The sequence below is a fragment of the Platichthys flesus genome, chromosome 5 (assembly GCF_949316205.1).
Source record: "Platichthys flesus chromosome 5, fPlaFle2.1, whole genome shotgun sequence".
NCBI lineage: Eukaryota > Metazoa > Chordata > Actinopteri > Pleuronectiformes > Pleuronectidae > Platichthys > Platichthys flesus.
Genome location: NC_084949.1, coordinates 13,736,768 through 13,756,481, shown reverse-complemented (window position 1 = coordinate 13,756,481; position 19,714 = coordinate 13,736,768). Strand labels below are relative to the sequence as shown.

General features: G+C 41.9%; 1 protein-coding gene across 2 annotated transcripts in view; it reads right to left on the bottom strand.

Moving 5' to 3' along the window:
• The window catches only part of septin9b (septin 9b), a 73,244-nt gene extending 54,890 nt beyond the window's left edge, over window positions 1–18,354 (bottom strand). The window contains exon 1 of one of the 2 annotated variants that reach the window (XM_062387132.1): window positions 18,178–18,354. In XM_062387132.1, coding sequence (XP_062243116.1) covers window positions 18,178–18,199 — 22 coding nt within the window. In that variant the 5' untranslated portion in view covers window positions 18,200–18,354. Of the gene's footprint in view, window positions 1–3,854; window positions 3,920–18,177 lie in introns of those variants that run through there. The other variant, XM_062387134.1, reaches the window with a different exon arrangement.
• Window positions 18,355–19,714: the final 1,360 nt, after the last annotated feature.

The window sequence follows — 19,714 nt, the reverse complement described above, 5'->3', positions numbered from 1 at the left end:
ATTCTGCAGATGTCTTTCTTTTTTATCTCATTCACTTTTATCTTGTGTCTTTTATTGCATCTTCCTCTCGCACCTTATTACTTCCTTGTTATACATACATACTGTTGTTCCTGTATCATGTTTGTAAAGCAGAAATTAGGCACATTTAGGGAACTGATATCTATGAGTGTGGCTATTTGTTGCAATCGTAATTTAAGGGGGCTGCTGGGCCTTGACAGTGGTATACACTCTACTGTGTGAGACTCTATAGTCCCAGCCTTGAAACTCCTGCTTTAATAGATACCACTTTCATGAGTTAATTAAAATTTTCATTATTGAAGATATCTCTGCCATTCAGAAAAAAGAGTGATAGGGTGAGGGTTAGAGAGATATAATATCTGAGAGATTTTTATTATGCACCCTGACATTTTAGTCTTTCTTGGTCACACAAACAGGAAACCGGCACAAGCAGCAACACTTATTGGGAGGAAGTCAACTCAATTCTCTATTTGACCACAAACACTTGAGTGTATGGTTTCAGCTTTATTCTACTTGACACCTTTTCAAGTTTCCTACGTGTAAGACCAAATTTCTTCTAGACTTCTAGATGTTGGTGGAATAAACTATTGTGACAGAACCTAAATAACATGTTGACACTGCAGAAATGTGATGCTATTAAACGGGGAAGTGAAACCATTGAATCCAGAGAACGACTAATAAGGAAACACATGATTTGAAGAAAGAAATGTGAGACTGAGGGTTTTAGAGAAGTAGAAAGAGTTCGTTTAAAGAAGCCTTGTTTTAGACAGACCATTCTGTTCCTCTTCTCTCATATTATAAAATGTGTTTTTATAAAAATGACAACTCATTGGAAAAACTATTATCCTTGACTTTTTCATTGTAAGCCTTTACAATTGGCTTAACAGCCGTGTGGTCCATTTATGCTGGCAGCAACAAGTCAGCAGTGGTTTTAAGACTTGGATGTATTTCAGTGTGCAGGGAACTGCTGCACACACTGTTGCTTTAGTAACAGGAATCTACTGAGTCTGTGATATCTTGGTTCGAGCAAACCACACAGGTATCACATAATTGTTCAGCTGTTGACAGCTCACAAACTTCCTGACGTGCAAACATGAGTAGCTGTGAAGAGGAGACCTTGCGCATTAGGTTTCCTGTCCTCTGTTGTTTTTTGTGAACATAAATAATTCAACATAATAACAATAATAATAACAACAGAAATTATAATAATATAATATAGCTATATTTCTTTTATCAGCAAGTTGTATTGTGACGATAACAATATCTTCATGTCTGTCAAATAGAAGTTAAAAAATACCATAAATATGATGATAACACTCGGCTTGGTTGTGTTGTAACATTGTGACACTGCTGGTTTTGCCCCCAAGCTGAGCAGCTTGTAAACAATCACCCCTGACTTGACCTGTTTCCATCACGTTGAGAGATGTCACCTGTCAGAAATCCTCCCCCGGGATGACTGCAGGCGGGGCTTCCCACTCAGTTTCCTTTAGTTCCCCCCCCATTTATCATGACTAAATAATAATACGACAAACCATATGAGGTGAGATGGTGGAAGGGCAGAGGGGCGTTCACTCATAGAGGATATCCTGTACACTTCTTTTATGGAACATGGAGAGCTGAGTGATTTCCTTGATTTCCTTTAACTCCAGGTTTATGGTGTTTGAGGGTGTTTATGTGTGTGTGTGATCTCCTGCGGCCAGCCCCTCACTAACCAAGACAGATTGTAATGCATGATTCTGACAATAAACAACCATAACTGTTGGAGCATTTGATCTTCTTGTAGCAGAAAGCCAGAGCCTCTGTCCTCTGCCTCATCCTCGTTGCTTGCTTGTGATTACACATACGTTTCGTTGTGCGTTGTGCGTGGTGAATAATGTGTTGATAACACAAGGGACTCCAGATGTGGCAGAAGAGGAGCAGAGGTCAAATAATAATTGGATTATGGAGTGTTCAGAAATATTTTGTTCATGTAGGATATCTTTTGGGTCAATATGTTCTGTGAGTTTTTTGTCAATATTAATGATTACTATTGAAATGTCAAAAATCTGAGAGTGATAAAAAAAACTAAATGTTCCAGATCTGCATAACTGATTGGGGTGAAAACATAACCTCCTTGGCAGAGATAAAAACACCAATGTAGGCACTTGTGGTCCATTTCTATTGGAGAGTATGGAGTGATGCATAATGAACCACATGCTTAATGTGTATTAGAACAGTAAAGGCCCTGGCTTTGACCTCTTTATGTAATCAAATGGAAGAGAGAGAGGGAGTCAAACAACAGGTCCTTTCAAAATCTGATGTATTTTAAAGACGTCACCAATTAAAAATCATAACAAATCAGCCATGGCCATATACAGGACAGTCGTGGCAGATGACGCATTCTATCAAACATATTATTTTAATCCTGAACATGAGTGGAAGAAGAGTGGAGCAGTCTCTAGGAGTCAGGATGGAGCTGTTTCAAATACACACGCAATCAGGGGCTTGAAAACAGCGTCCATGCACCACAGCCTCTGCTCCTATCTTTATCAAAACAGACTGAGGGATGGGGGGGGGGGGGGGGGGGGGGGGTATAAGGCGGCGGCTGTCGTCATGACAACATGTACAAACAGAGCCACGCAGCGCAAGTTGGAAACCAGGAAGCAGCTCGGCCCATATGACTTCCTCAATTGAGAGGGGGGACAGATGACACAAAGCTGAGCCTCCTCACCTCCCTCAACCACACAAGAGTCAGTCTTCACTAAATCCCTCCATCCCTCATTTAGAACCAAAAAATCCCTCCTTCTGCAGAATATGAATCATCCACATGGAACATTTCACAGAACTGAAGGGAAATGGTTGCAGTGTGGCAGAGGACGAAATTACACTGCAACACTGCCCTCAGGTGGCAGCAAACGTAGATGTGCGGCGTATCTGTATGCATCATATGGCTCACTCAGCTCAGCCATCTTATAAACGCTCGAATTAAAGGCTAATTTGCAGAGCGTCGCTCAGCTTGATGTCCGGCCTTAATCACTGTAAGACGCTAGATTAGTCCTAATCGTCTCAGTGCACACTGAACACATATGGGCCTGGGCAGCAGTTCTGTGGAGTCTCTGTTCCCATTAACAAAGGACACGTAGAAACTAATTAAGTTAACTGATTAAAGAAGAATCGCTTATGAGAAATAGCCACGGCAGGAGCTTCTGAGCGGGACACAGACGCAGAGCAGCACAGACGGATGCAGACCAAACATTCCTCAGAAGCGTCGGTTAAAAACCAAATCATATTAGCCGACACACGATCTCCGCTCTTGCTCCCCTGTAACTTAAAATAAACCATCGGTGTCAGTCAGAATTAATCTGACAGCTGGACTTCTCAACTGAAATTCCACTCGTGCGATGACGGAGGTTTAACTCCACTGATGTAAGTCAGCATCAAACCCCGGGGCGGCCGAGGCCAATCGCAGCGCAGCGTCCACTTCACACTGGGGGAGATTATGCATCCTCGTTCTGGGAAGTCGTCTTTGACAGCCCGTCACATGAGGTTTACTCACTGGTGCTGTGCATATGATAGCTATTCAGACAAAGTGTGTGTTCATTCAATCAGAATGAGAGGGGAGACGCATGAGAAATAAATCAGAGGTAAAGCCGACTTGCAGACACACAGCTATACAGACAGGAGGGCTCTATAACGACTGACCCTGCAAAGCAACACAAGCCGGGTGGCTTCTAGAGGACTGCTGCCACTGCCTCCTCCTCACAAAGAAAAGAAAAAGAAGAAAACGCCTCAGAAAAATGAATTTTAAAAACTGTTCAATGACCAAATAAGTTTGAAGAAAAAGAGCCACAACTTACCGGCTATTCTGTCTCGCTCCATAACTCAAATAACCACATGTAACCTCTGCTTTTTCTCTGCTACTTCCTTCCCTCCCTTTTTCTCTTCATGGATACTTCCCCTTTCTCCTGACTTAGTCACCGTGTCCCCCTCTGTTAACCCTCCCTTCTCTCCTCCCTCTATCTCGCTGTGCTCTTACTTCCTCCAAGTTTTAATGTCTTCAGTCTGTCAGGATAACAAGCGAGTGAAGCAGACGTGCGCAGCCATATGCTGGTCATATGGAGTCCCCCTTTTTCTTCACTCTCCCCCACACTCATGTGACGCAGGATTTTATCCCAGAATATACACAACCTGCAATTTTCTTCATTTTCCTTTTCTCTAGTTTTTTCAGATTTTCCCTCCTTTCTGAATCTGCCTCTCTCTCTCTCTCTCTCTCTCTCTCTCTCTCTCTCTCTCTCTCCCTCTCTCTCTCTCTCGCTCTCTCTCTCTCTCCTAGTTCCCCCTATGAGTCTCTCTCTCTCTCAGACACACACATTCATCTCTCCATGACTTCTAAGGACATTACATTGACTTACATTGGTTTCCTGGAAACTTACACAAACCTTTAACAAAGTTACAACTTGCCAAACCTAGCCTTAAACTTAACCTTAACCTTAACCTTAACCTTAACCTTAACCTTAACCTTAACCTTAACCTTAACCTTAACCTTAACCTTAACCTTAACCTTAACCTAACCCTAACCTTAAAACATGTCTTCACCTATAGTGACTTGCTTTGAGTCCCAATAAGGAAGACAAGTCCGCATTAAATGATTAAGGTCCCCACAACATGAATAACACATGTACCACACACACACACAAGTTTGCCCAGTTATCATTATTAAGACTTAAGACTTAATAAGACATTGAAACCAAAACTTTATCATCCTAACCTTAACCATGACAAATTCATGTCTACCATAACCTAAACTTAACCACAATTCACTCTTTAATATCAACATTAACCTTAACCAGCTCATTAAGTCCGGGCTTTGGTCCACATGAGGTCCACTGGTCCTTACAAGGTCAGTGTTTAAGGTCCTTAAAATGTATCAAAAACAGTAAGCAAGGTAACAAATACTTGAACTTCTACCTAAAACCATTACTTAAACCTAATCCAACCCTAACCCTACAAGAAATGCTTTACCCTCAAACAGCCCTTTGAAAAAGTGAGGTACAGCCTTGTAAAGATATAAGCACAAGTTCACACACACGTGCTCCCCAGACACAAGAGCTGTATTTTGTCAAACAGAGCCTTCGCCAATTTGACCAAAGGTCCTGATCTGAAAATAAACTCAGTCCGCTTGCTACGAGTCAAACTCCACCAGGACGTCCTGCACCACACCAACAAAACACAGTTCTACCATGTCATCATCACTGTTACTATTCAGACCACTGATGACTGGATCTAAGTGTGCTTCAGAATGTCTTCCACAATCATCGTCTACAGAAAGTTCAGCCATTGGTCACTTCATGCACGAAGAACATCTCAGTAAGTGCTACAATCACAGTGTCTCATATCGACTCTATGATAATGATTTCATATTTCATAACAGTCTTAACAAATTGTCATTCTGTAAATTGTAACACACACACACATACACACACAAACAAGCCAACAAATCGTAGTCATGCCTGTGACCCCTTAACTTGCAACTTGACAGGTTTAAGGGCCACTTAGCAAGCCATCGTCTCAGTGAGGAACTCACAAGTACACAACAAACACACACACAGAAGGAGAAGGCTGAGCTCAACAGCAAACTTCCTCTTCCTCTTTTCTAACTGTGAAAATACCTCCTCAGAACCCCCGCCTTCCAGATTTACCCACAGCAACAACCCTGTAGCCTTAGCAGGAAGCACAAATGTGCCCCAAAACAAACTGTCACACACCCACGTTCATGTTTTTCTTCCCACTCAATAATGCAAGACAACCTTACAAGGAGGAAAGAAACTCACTCAGTTAACTGAAGTCAACAGGAACATCTTTCCTTCTTGGGTGAGGCCGGTGCTTGGATAAAGATAGGACCTGTTGTTTCTCCAAACAAGCAGTGATGACAAATAACTCTCTCTATCAGTTTGCGCACGCGTGTTTGTGTGTGTTACCTCTTTCGGACCTTTTCCAGTAAAAACAAAAGGACCAAATCCTGGTCCTAAAGAGGCAAATCCTCATTTCTGAGGTCTGTGGTTTGTTGTTGTGTTAAGGATTGACATATATATCATGTGCAAACACTGACCAAAATCACCATTCTGCTCCAGGTAATAAGTAAATCCACAAATGCCAGGATAAAAGCAGAGAAACCCTAAAGGAGCCGTGTTGGTGTGTGATCCATATGGAAAGCAGGAACGTTGGTGCTGTGACAAAAGTGTGGTTTTAAAAATTGAGACGTGTCTCTTTTGCCTGCTGGCTCTTTATGTCTCGTGGTTATTTTCCAGACTTACTAAAGGAATACGATTAATCACAGGGTCGGGGTCAAAAAGACACATGAAATGCACAACATGTGCGTATGCATATGTTGACTCACCCGCATTGGCATAACACACAAGCACATGTTTTGATGTACACACAAACACACAAACACACACACACACACACACACACACACACACACACACACGGACACACACAAACAAACTAACATACATATTCATGTGACTTTTCCTGTCTCTACACAGTCATCCCAAATTAGAACAAAAATAATTGAATGGTGTTGATAACTCTGTAGGGGACCATACCTATAAATTACTCAATCAAGATTATGGACATGACTTTACTAATTTCACCTGTAATATAAAAATGAAGCCAAAGGATAATTTATTTTAATAAATATCCCTAATTATCTCATAACCTACTTTGGAGAGGTAAAAATCATCCACGTGTCGCTGCTTAATTATTCGGTCCAGTGCTCCAAGTATTTAAAGTGACAGTGACCTTTCTGCTTTTTTTGTTTTATCCTGTTTTAAACATAAAAAAAAACTTAGTAAAACTAATTTGTGACCTATTTTGGGTTTATATTTCGCAAATGTACTTTTCATTTAATATATAATATACAGTTAAATATAACATTTATTTTTACAATCTCTATTGCTTTCTGGTGCAATAAGACACTTTGCAAAAGTTAATTTAGGTTGTTTAAACTTGTAAAGGACGGAATTCAGGCAGAGACATCAGACTGAGAGAGCGCCTCCCTCACTCATACCTTTCATCGCTTCTCCCCTTCATCCTCCCAACCTGCTGGGCAGATACAGCCAGACCCTACCACAACACACACACACACGCACACACACGCACAGACGCACACACACCCACACACACACACACACACACACACACACACACACACACACACACACACACACACACACACACATGAATCCATATGAACACTCAAACATGCACAAAACCAGTTGCACACAGATACACACAATTTCAACTGGCTATCTCAGCAGATTCTTCCTGCATGACAGTACATCCGAAACACAACATAGATGACACACACACACTCGCAATTTCTCTGACGTACACACATATAGAAGGAACGTGTAGCCTACATTTGCACCCAGCGAGGCAGATGGTCATGAGGCGCAGACGGACACGTGCACGTGTTCACTCATGAGACAAACTCAAACACACACAAAAACCAAAAAAAAAGCTGTGCATCACACATTGACTAAGAGTGGATGGTGAGCCTTGGGGTGCACATTAATGTAAGCCGTCATCTCAGAGCATGACCTATGGCGCGTGACTCAAACATGCTAAATTTAGTTACATAACCAAAAAACTCACCAGCATGCCAGCCAACACTAAAGGGATGCCTGCGGGGCAACGATGCACAGTGGAGAAGAAGGAACAGTGGGGAGAAGATAAAAGATAAAAGAAGAAGAGGAGGAGCGAGCAGGGGAAGTATTGTGAAAGAGTTAATGGAGGGGAAGGAGAAAATAGATAAGGTGCAGGAGGAGGAGGAGAGGGGAGATGCTTGTGGTCTCGGGAGGATACATTCATGTGAAATAGATCTCACCACACACACACACACAAAAACACATTTTAAATCAGTATACTAATTACAGCCGTTGATGCCCCACTGTAAAAATAGAGAGATGTGTTAGATATAAGCAAGTATTATGTGTATAGGCCTTTTTTAATGAAGCTAGTTTGACATGTAACACTGAGAAAAGCACGGGTGTAAATAATAAGATTCATGATGGCTGAACACCATTTAGCTTCAGTTCAGGGCCCTGGCACTGTGCATGCCGAGTCACTGGCAAACTGGCTTGTTGGAACAATTGAATGAAACAGAGCAATTGTTTACCTTAAAAGTAACAGCTATAACAAGTCAAAAATGACTACTGGGAAGTACACTGAGCATTTACATTATATTTAGCTTGTTCTACTACAGTTGCCAAGTTTGTCTCCTTTTGCTACTTAAAAGGAGGAAATCAGTACAATCAATAGCAAGTAAATAAATTAAAAAGATTTTTTGTCAAATTGTATTAATTAACTGAAATTTGTATTTGAATCCCAACCATTAACATGAAGAAGGAAGGATTTATGATTTAACTGCAGACTATGATATAAACACAGACCATAACATAAAAGCAGAGGTATATGAATCCCCTCTAACACGTGGCCCCCATCTCCACGCACCTCGTCATCATATCGACATATAGAGAGAGAGAAGGAAAGCGAGAGAGGGGGCGGATGGGACAGAGAGAGAGAGAGAGAGAGAGAGAGAGAGAGAGAGAGAGAGAAAGAGAAAGAGAGAGAGAGAGAGAGACACTGTCCTCCTCATTTATGGCGCCTGCTGCTGCTCCAGCCTACACATCCAACCTGGGGCATGTACAGGGACGACACATTTCTTCACATCAGTCATCCACACAGGCCAAATTTAGAACCGGACCCCAGACTCACATGCAAACCATCAGGAAATACACGTTTTTTATAAATGAAGTGCTCACATCGCTTCATCCAAGGAGATTTCACTTCTCTTCCCTTTTTGTCTCTGCTATTCTACCGAATGAGGGAAATATCACAATATGAACGACCAAGTAACCTAAATCCTTGTGGTTACTAGAACAGATCACTCGGATGATTCCACAGCTGTGAGGCTACATTTTTTAAATCTGGAATTCATTTCTGAAACGTCATGGTCCTAAACATGAAGTACCATCCAGAATAAGCCCAGGAGTTGTTCTGAATCTATTAGACAATAAGTATGTATCATTAAAGCAATCTGGGAATCAGAGGGTCTGATTGTATCTCAATTTTCCAATCAGACTCTCCTGCCTGGCTTGATGGCATCCACATGGCCCTAAAAATGGTTCCCACTGAAGGAGAGCGAGGACAGGGGAGAGGAAGGGATGGAGGAGCTGGTCTGCTGCGGTCCTCTCTTATATAAACTATGTGACTTGATGCGCTTTTCCTTTTTACGTCACATGAGATTATTCAACATGATGCAAAATTTTAATGTTATGTAAATCCCAGCAGCATCACTGAGCCTGCTTCTCATTTAGTCGTGTGGTATTTTCTATGCCGGGGTGCATCACTGCTGACCTGCTGGGTTAAGCGGACATAGTGAGCCGGGACTCAATAAAATGTATGACTGATTGTCTGGGAATTGTAGTCACGTTACATGCAATTTGTAAATGTCTGTCAGGAAAATCCCCTTTGAGATTCGCTGAGCAGTAATTGGAACATTATGGGATTCTGCTGGAAAGTCACATCATGAAAAGCAACATGGCCATTTACAATCATATTCATGATGACATTATTGGGATTCGCATCAAACTGTCATAGCGGGCAGCAATTTCAGCCCTAACCCAAGATTAGAATGAGCAATGATGAGAATGTGCCACATGACCAGCAGCAGCAGCCAACCTCTGTGCGTACAGAAGATGAGTTCAGGCGCAGCGGTAGTTTTCCTTTTTAAAGCTCTCAGAGCCAAAAATACAATTTCTGTAGTAATTTGTAGGAAAATGGATTTGAGGCCTTTTAAAAACAAGTTGCATTTCAGGATTAGGATAAGTAAACTTGAGCTATTACGAGACACATGTAGACATCATGTTTCCATAGATTATCTATACCGCTTTGAGGGTCACAGGGGGGCTGGAGCCAATCCCAGCAGACATTGGGCAAGAGGAAAGGTCACCACTGTATATCACAGGGTCAACCTACAAAGACAAATGACCATTCAAACTCATATTTACACCAATTCAAAGGTTCTAACCAACCTAACCCTAATCGCCATGTCCTTGGCCTGTAAGAAGAAGCTGGAGTATAGGAATTACACAAAAACACTGCACTGCCCCCCCATGCCCCCTAGACATTATCACGATTGATTCAAATAAGGTCCTATATAATCCATCAGACACACGTGAGACGAACGACAGTAATACACGACAGAAGCCCATTCTGTGTCATCTCTACAGAAACGCTACTGTCTCTGTGGTCTGCACTTGAACAAAATTAATTTTCAAATAAGAAATCTGAAAAATGTCCAAGCTGTGAATTTTCCTGCTGTTTCTCGTATAAAACTGAAAAAATACTTAAAAAATAAGAATTGGACAAATCCAAAATCTGACCTACATGGAGGAAATCACCAAAGCTAGTAGGATTCACCCTTCCGGAACTAGGCATGATCAATTCATCCAATAGTTGTTGCGATATTTCAGCCTGGAAGAAAGTGGACTGAGCCATGCCATCAGCGTGGCTAAAAGTAAAACAAAATCTGAAATGAGAGAAAACCACAACATTCTCCAGTGTCCCTCACTAAACACCGACCTCTGTCATTAGTACGGCCTGTCACAACACGAATTCTCAACCACTGAAGATGTTTCACAGATCATAAAACTGGTGTAGTCAAAACAAAGCCAGATAAAACTCATGGTCCAAGACTCTAGTGGTATTGAGTCAGCAACTGGAACGACTTTCCATCAATGCTGAGATACACTCCACCAATCAGCAACGAGAACCAGGGAAAATCATCATGATAACCAATACCTGACCCTCTGTCTCATGAGACACACACTACAGATGTGCACTCAACGCTCTCACACACTTTCCACTAAAAACAGTCAAATTCGGATCAAAGAAAACCCCTTCTCTTTAAGTTATAACTCACATAGGCTCCTCTCTTCCCGTTCTCTGACAATTTAAATCCCACTCTCGGGTCATTTGGGCTGTCGGAGGCTGTGAAAGTGCTGGTAGTGCAGTCTGCGCGTCGGTCCGTCCCAGCATGGCTGTGGTTAAACTGCCGGCTATTTCCTCCTCGCCATAAGGTAATCATTAGACGTGAGAGGGAGCTGGCAGCAGACTACATAAAATAGGATATCCTCAAAGTTCCAGATCCCTTTCGGGAGAGATGGGGGTCTGTTGTAGCAATTGATAAATATATGGACACTGTGAGGATATTGCAGATAGAATAGAAGCCACTGCACGTCTGGCCTCTTGCATCCACCCAGCAGGATTTTTGTAAGACCTCATTTTGGGGTTTTGAGGGGCACTGGAGCAAGAATAAAAACAGCCTGAAATGCTGGCTTCACAAATCCATAGGAAATTTGTTGAGCTGGAACAACAACATTCCGTCAGCAGCACTTAGTGTCTGCTACAATGTGTAATATACCTCATTCTGCTTTGCTATGCTATAACCCTCAGTGTTTAACTGTGCGTTAGCTAATTGAGTAAGGTTACGCTTACATAGAGCACGGATGAGAGGAGCAAAGCCCTGTGATTTGGCTGATTATCATAACGCAAAGAGCCCGGCCACATCGGGCCTCTGGCCTGCTGCTTTCACCTCCATCCTAGCAAATTAGCCTGAACTGATGGAGGGATGCTGCTGGAAAGAGAAGGAGGGGAGAGAGAGAGAGAGAGAGAGAGAGAGAGAGAGAGAGAGAGAGAGACAGACAGAGAGAGAGAAAGGGAGAGGAGAGAGTTCCTGTGGTTCTCTGTGGCTTCAGAACTCTGTAATCAGCATGCCAAGCTCCTGATGTCTAAATCCACAACCCCAACCCAGACAGTCTACATTTACTCCACACACATACACATGTGTACGGAGACATGTGCACGCAGACACACACAGAGCGAGGTCCTGACACTTGAGCTCTGTTCATGTGGAGTTTGGCAAAGAAGCACGAACCAGAAAAACGCAAAATTACCGTGTGTGTATAATTCATTAGCATCTCAGGTTTCTGATTTCCCGATTTGATTGCTGAGAGAAAAAAAAAAATTCTTGGTGGAGGCACACTGGATTTTTGAGGTTGGTACCAGTATCATTCTAATGGATGCCTTGAACCAGTGGCTAATTTTACCGATAAGGATGCATTAATTGTAGTTAATAAAAAACAGTGAGACAGATACGTGTCAGTAAATTGGATCAGTGCTTAATAGAGAAGATGTAATCTGTATATTGTTTGTATTTGGAATCTGTTGTTATATATATATATCAACTATCATATTCTCTGATACATATTTGTTATCAGTAATTAATTTAGCAAGTTAATTGGTTGTACTCTTCTAGTTGGTAATGGGTGTTCTGCAGCTTTGCGGGAATATGAGTACCAGTGTTTCTCTGTGTATCATGGGTTGAATCTGAACATGGTGTTTTCACAGAGCTTGTTAATCATTTGAAAAGCTGTGGTCTGGGTCGCCTCAAGAAAATATTTGCAATTATTAAAACTGTAAATAAAGGGTCACATGCATAGAGCCAAAGAAAAAAAAAGTCTGTTCATTAAGACAATCACATTTTGAGAATCCAAATAAATGTATAAGGAATATGTTGCTTACATTTCTTTTGATTTCTAAACATGCCTACAAACAGAGACACCTCTATCACAAGGGACAAAACACCTTATTCCTCTTTGTGCAGTAAATAATCTGTAATAAAAAATTCCAAGTGACCGTCTCACCAAGATCAGCTGACATTTGACTGATGGCGTCTGCTGTCAACATCAGGTGTTTCTCTAATGAGCATGCGAAGAAATCCTTCACGCCTGGCTGGTTGCTCATCGCGGTAACCAGCAGTGACATGGCCTGTTTTCATCCTTATGTTATTCACAGGGCCGCTTTGTTAAAGCTGAGACGTCATCATCAGCCATCTCTATATATAGCAAAAGTCTGACACAGTGGCGGATGATGTCATACACTTGCATCATCGAGCACTACTTTGTGCGTGCACATGCACACACGACCAATTCACACATGCACTGTTGGAGCACGGGTCAGCAGTTCAGAGCCCAAAGCTGAGTTCAATCAGATATAGGAATTTACAGCTGTGAAGAGAGATAAAGTGAGAGATAAAACCACATGAGAGACAGAGCAAAAACCATGTGTCACTTCCTGGAGTGGGAGGATGAGGATTAGGGCTAATAGCCGAGGGAAAGTTTATCTGAGGAGAAAAAGTTCAGACCTTTGGATGTGAGAAACTTTTTGTTGAATAACAGTATCTAAGGCAGAACCGGTGGGCTAAGACGTTGAGCTTTTGTTCTCGTCACTTAAGAAAGAAGACCGGTAAAGGTGGTCTAATCCTCGGGGGAAAGGTTTTACTGTTATACGGATTATTCTGTATAAAGAGGAGAGCTCGGCAGTTTGACACTTACGTAGTAGATGAGATCGAGGCTCACCAATGAAAAGCAAAGTCTCCTAAGACAGCTCCACTCTCACGGGGAACAGTAGTGAATGTGGTGACAGCCAGGGCCAATGTATGACTCAGACTGAAGGGAGACTAGCTGCGCTGTCACTGAGGAGCCATTGTTGAAGGGAAATAAAGAACTGTATTGACTTCCCTCATCTGCAGGTTCTCTGTGGGACATACTGGTTTGGTTTAGTGGGAGGATGGATGACAGAGGCTGCAGTTGAAAGTGTCGTTTTTTAAGACAAGTCCAGTTTGAGTACAGCCCTGAGGATTCTCTGTGCCTTGACTGTACTGATTTGTGTGCCAATGCAAGTTTCTAAGTGATATAAATTGAGCTGTGGACATAGATTAGTATTCCAACTTTTATCTATACCGCTCGTTCTTTGAGGGTCACAGGGGTTAGCTGAAGCCAATCCCAGTTGACATTTGGCAAGTGGCGGAGAACAATGAACTGGTCACCGGCGTATCACAGGACCAACATACAGAGACAATCAACCAACCACGCTCACGTTCACACCTACAGACAATTTAGAGTCTCAAAATAACAAAACACAATCTGCAAATCTGGATGTGTTTGGACTGCGGAAGGGAGCTGAAGAACCTGGAGAAAACCTCGTCATCGTCATCCGCTTATCCGGGGTCGGGTCGCGGGGGGAGCAGCTCAAGCAGGGGGCCCCAGACTTCTCTTTCCCGGGCCACATTGACCAGCTCTGACGGGGGATCCCGAGGCGTTCCCCCGCCAGTGTTGAGATATAATCTCTCCACCTAGTCCTGGGTCAACTGGAACAAATTAGTCAACTAATATAAGTTGATTGTCAATAATAAATAATACTAATGATAAAGTATAAGTATAAAACACATTTTACTATTTGGTGGTTTCAATATTTCTAAAATGGGGATTTTGCAGCCTTCCTCTCTTTTATTTAAATGTATATGTAATCCCTATGGGTTGTTGGTTAAACATATTTTGGGCTCTGGGAATTTAAGATTATTATTTTGAGCAAAAATAAATATATTTCAGGAATAATGAACTCACTCATTGCTAATAAACATAATCAATCACAGCCCAATATGTCTTTTGTCCATTGTCGGTCTCAACCACCTCCTCATAGAAAAATCGGCTCAAATGACTCCTTTCACAATCCCATGACTTTTACACTTTTGCTAATTAGCATATAATAATTAATTTTGGTAACAGTGCCACTATATGACCATATCATCATGACAAACTGATATTCAAACAATGAGGACACTAAAGCATCTAAGTGCTATTACAAATGCTCATATTTGTGTTTGGATGCAGAATGGACCAGTTTTATTCAAGTGGGCTATTCTCGTTAGGAGTAACTTACCAGTTCAATGCACTAAGTCAGTGTTGTGTGTCTGCGCACACCACCCACAACATCTAATCCGGTTTATTAAACCCTGGCCATCAGCCCGTTAGTCTCCTGAAGAGTTGTGAGATGTTACGTCATTGAATGAGTCAGTCACATCCAGCATAGTAAGTGTTCCAAGTCTATGTGACAATATACAGTGAAGTGGTTTGTTGGAGAAAAAACACAACACTGTCATATAGAAAATCTATGAAGCCAAAGCCATGTTAGCTGGCACCGGTGTTACAACTACAGGTCAACATCAAGAAACGTCTCCCTGAGTTTTCATCAAATGTCCTACCGACGATGAAAGGTCCAACCAATTCAAGTAAGCAGCCTCCAGCAAATGTTCACCACAAAGAAGTGTATTGAAGCCGAGGACGAGCCTGTATTCAAAAGTGAACCAACCATGAGAATACATAGCACAGCTGACTGGGACCTCTCATGCGTAGGATGATAGAGAGAAGAAAAAAAGAGGGGGGGCAGAGTGCATTAACTCCGCTGGGTCTCTCGTTACTTGAAACTACAGAACAACATGGGTACATCCAGCTCATTAGGTCCAACGCGCTCCGGGTCTCTTGGGACTCTACTAAAACCATATTTTTTGTTAGTGATCTAAGAGGGGACAACACAATGTTCCCTCTTTGACAGTCAAATTAAGCATGTATGACTTGAGAAAGGAGAGATCTAAAAGGACAAAAAACAAAAGAGGATGTAGAAACTAAGGGATATTTCCAAATAAAAGAAAAGAGCTGGTTTCAGTCACAGTATTTCTAATTTGGGTATTTAGAGCCTTTTATTGAGATTGTATTGTTACATTTATAAATCTTAAGAATAATTAATACAGTGTTCGTGAACATAACCAACTGAATAACAGTCTACTCTCTATCACTCTCTTTTAGTTCTGTTTTTGGTCTCGGCCACCAACTACAGAACAAAATGTGTACATCCAGCTCATTAGGTTTTGCTGGTTAGATTTAGTCTATTTTGTGTCTTTTTGGCATTTCTCCCTCTTCGGTTTGTGGTTTCTATTTCAGCAGGTGATAGCTGCTCTTGATACACATCACAACAGCCTGATCTGCAAAACTCTGGCATTATCTCACCCTGAGTCAACCCACACAAACTAAAACGTTTGAAGTAGAAAATTGTAGAAGAAAAGATGACGGGACAACCATCTTCATTAGGGGGGAAATGTTCCTGCTAATTGGGTTCTCTCTCAGTTCAGCCATGAAATGCTCCAGCCTGAAAGATAATTTGACACCTTGAGGTCAAGATGCCGAGTTAAAAAAAAACTGCTGGAGCCATGGTTGGCTTTGAACTGCACAAGGATGGAGCGTGGCCTCCTGGTGTCATAGTTTGGCTCTTCATAGGGAGAGAGAGGAGTGACTAACACACAGCCTAATGATCAAAGTGCCTAAAGAGCCCAAAGTTAAAGAACTCAGCATAAATTAGTCAGCAGTGATGGATGATTCTGTCCTCCAAACTTCCTGGACAGTAAATTAACATCTGGACTTAGTTTTTTGGGATAAAAACAGTGACACACAACAGGGAAAACTCGATATTGCACAACTGAAGTGACTGACCCACCAGCAGCCTCCACAGCAGTCCGACCACCTACTGAGCCATCAATCCACCACTGCCTAAAGACAACACAGACAGCTTTAAGTGCGTTTGCAGAGTAGTGATGCGTCAGTGCAGGTGCAGCATTGAGGATATCCAGAGAAGGCAACTGACAGTTAGTGATAAGACTCTTTAAACAGGCCAGTGCCTCACCTCTGAGTCTGACCTTCCCCCTGCACATTTCTATTCAATAATAGGTCGAGCGCTGATTCCTTAAAGCTTGAGTTGACCCTTCAGTGCATGTGGTTAATAATATGGTTTTTGGAGATCGCAGAAATTCAAATGTTGATGTAACGTGATGCCACAGAAAGACCGATAATCTATAAACAGACTCTGAATGTGAATATGCAAAACATAGATTTGAGGGACAGAAATTGTTTGGTTTCCATCATGTTTGAGCCGGCTTTGACTTCCTTCAAGTCCATAGTGGTTCATGTGGAGCGCAAAAGATGTGGAATGGTTGAGCTACCGGCTTTTTTATTTATCTGCATTGATATGCTGTTGATAAAGATTCGTGAAAATTACGTCTGGTCCTAAATCTGTGACGATAGTATCACTGTTTGTGTGGGGATATGTCTGATAGTAAACAAGGTACTGCAAACCTAAGACAGAAGACCCCAGAATATTGGCCATTGCTCCCAGAGGCTAATTCTTCTTCAGACCGGAGCCGATGCACTCAGAGATGCTGAAATGAGGATATGACATCTGTAAAACAACTTGAGATGAAAGCAAAAGCCGACTTTGTAAAAAGCCTTGCATTGCCAAAAACCTTCAAAATAAAACTCACTTTTTACATATTTTGAGGAGAACATGTTCTAATATCACTTTGTCACCATTTAAAGACCCCACAACTTCTTTCTGACATTTTTGAATGAATGTGAGTTTGTCTTCAAACTGAGTGTTAAATATGTGTCCTGTTTTCAACAAAAGCCTCAGCAGCTTGTGCCACGTTTCTGTGTCTGTTTAATCTAGAGTGCTTTATTTTTCTCCCCAGGGCCCGTTCTGTATTCCTAAATACTGAGGAGGGGGAGAGAACACACAGATGGGTCCCAGAGCAAAGCCAGAGATGTTGCACACTATATTGTGTTGTGCAGGGTGGAAGCAAATGTGTACACAAAAATGCACATTGACATCATGAGTGAGCAAACTTTTAAGCACTGCAGCCTGGAGGGGCCTGTTCATCCATACAGAAGGTCAGGCTGAGAAGGCTATGTATAGTGGATATATATCATCAAGGAGATGATGATGGTGATGATGATGCACATCAGGCTTTAATAGCCAGGGGAACCCTAGGTGCTCCCTTGGGTGCTGCCCACTCAGCGGCTCAAACAAGCTGGTGGAGAATAAGTTAAAGACTTTGACAAGTTGGAAAGGGAGAGAAGAGGACACCTCCAGATAAACAGAAATCAAGTTTATAGAGAAAACTCAGCAGATATGTTGTTCCAGGTGAAAGATAAACAGTCTTCTAAGCTGTAAAAGTTGTAACACGGAGATTCATCTAAATTATACATTTATTTCATGAATAATATATGCTTCATATTCTTTATACTCCCTGTGTGGTATTACTTTGACATGCAGAAACGTGTATTTTGTAATATAATTAACCCTGTCACATTTTATTTACATGACATTTTTTCGTTCCTTTTACAAAGATGTGTATTATAGAATGATTTTTAGGGACATCAGTACCTGGATTTGGAGTCTTCTTCATCCTCGGTGTTTCCTTCCTTACGCAGTCGTCGGTAAAAAAAAAAATGCTTCTGTCCTGAGTAGAAAACCCGGGACCGTCCGTCTGACCCGCGGTCGCGTCTTCCAAAAACACTGGAGTCGACTGGTCTCAGTGTCCCTGCGTGCGTTTTGCTCTTCTGCGGCTCGCACACAGAGGGACTGCAGGCGGCGCAGAAGCAGATATGCCGTGTGGGTCCGCTGAGCTCGATGATGTGCACTTCACTGGGATGCTGAGAGAGTCCCGAGAGCGCACGACCATGATATAAAGACGCGAATGGGAGCGCACACACAGGAGAGTGAGGGCGGGCGGATGGAGAGGTCCGCCGTGGACGCGCCTTTACGCACGAATCCCAATTGGACACCGTGCCTTGTCTTGCAGGATTAGGCTGCCCAGTGTTCAGTGTTCAAGCCATTGGCCATTTTTTGAAGGACAACGTGAAGCCTTGGTGCCAAATATTTGAGAGACAACATTTAATCAGATTTATTCACCCAACATATAAACCTCCTGTCTGACTTTGTGAAATGTCCAACGTCTGAAGGAGCCCTGTGGTATCACGCACCAAGATTGTGGCATCAGTGTCATGACTCAAGAGTTTTCTCGTGCTCACATGATCTCATTTTGACATTCTCTGGAGTTCATATACTAGGGAGGAGTGAGTGGAAGAAACAGAGGAAATCCGGAGTCTGTAATTCAGACACGTGCCTTCTCAAATACAGCCAGAATACAGAATGTCGGGAGAATATCCGGAGTTCAAGCCGAAGATCCAGCCCTTACAAGCTGGTTTATATGTAGCTGAACTGCTGGCCTAATACAGTTGGATACAACAGATCATAACCTGAGCAGAACTACTGACTAATCAGATCATTGGAAAACCAGAGTCATCATGTGGGTCCTGTAAGGGAGAAAATACTTTAGGCTGTTACAAATTGAGAAACAACAAACGTCAGCAGCTTCTTTATAGATGAGTCAGGTGTCATTTTCTCTTCCAGACGTTGCATGTGTTCTCTCTGATTTAAAGCAGAACTTCAAATATACTGAGGGTGAGCTTATCAAAAGCAATAAAATAAATAATACTCTCAAAACTAGTATAGCTCATTTAAATTCAAAAAAGTTTGGTTGACTCCTGACATTATATCTGACAGTGTTGATATTTTTTATTCCATCATTGTAGAACAGGACACCAGGAGGAATAAACTAAATAGGACATCTGATGTCTTTTAATTTGAAAAGACAATCCACACACAGTATTAACTGTCTTTCTTGAATCACATTTATCAGACAAAACACAAAAACCCTCAATAATAACTTTAATAACTCATAATAATAACTAATGTCTTTTTACAGTTCATCTCATAGCCTTGTACTTAAAAGTTTGAATTTCATTTCTGTTTCGTCTTTTCTTCGCTAGTTATGTGATCATCATTTACATTCACTTTGTTCGATGTCCCTTGTGGATGTCTCACTTACAAACCCTACAGCCAGGTGTCACTGTTTCCT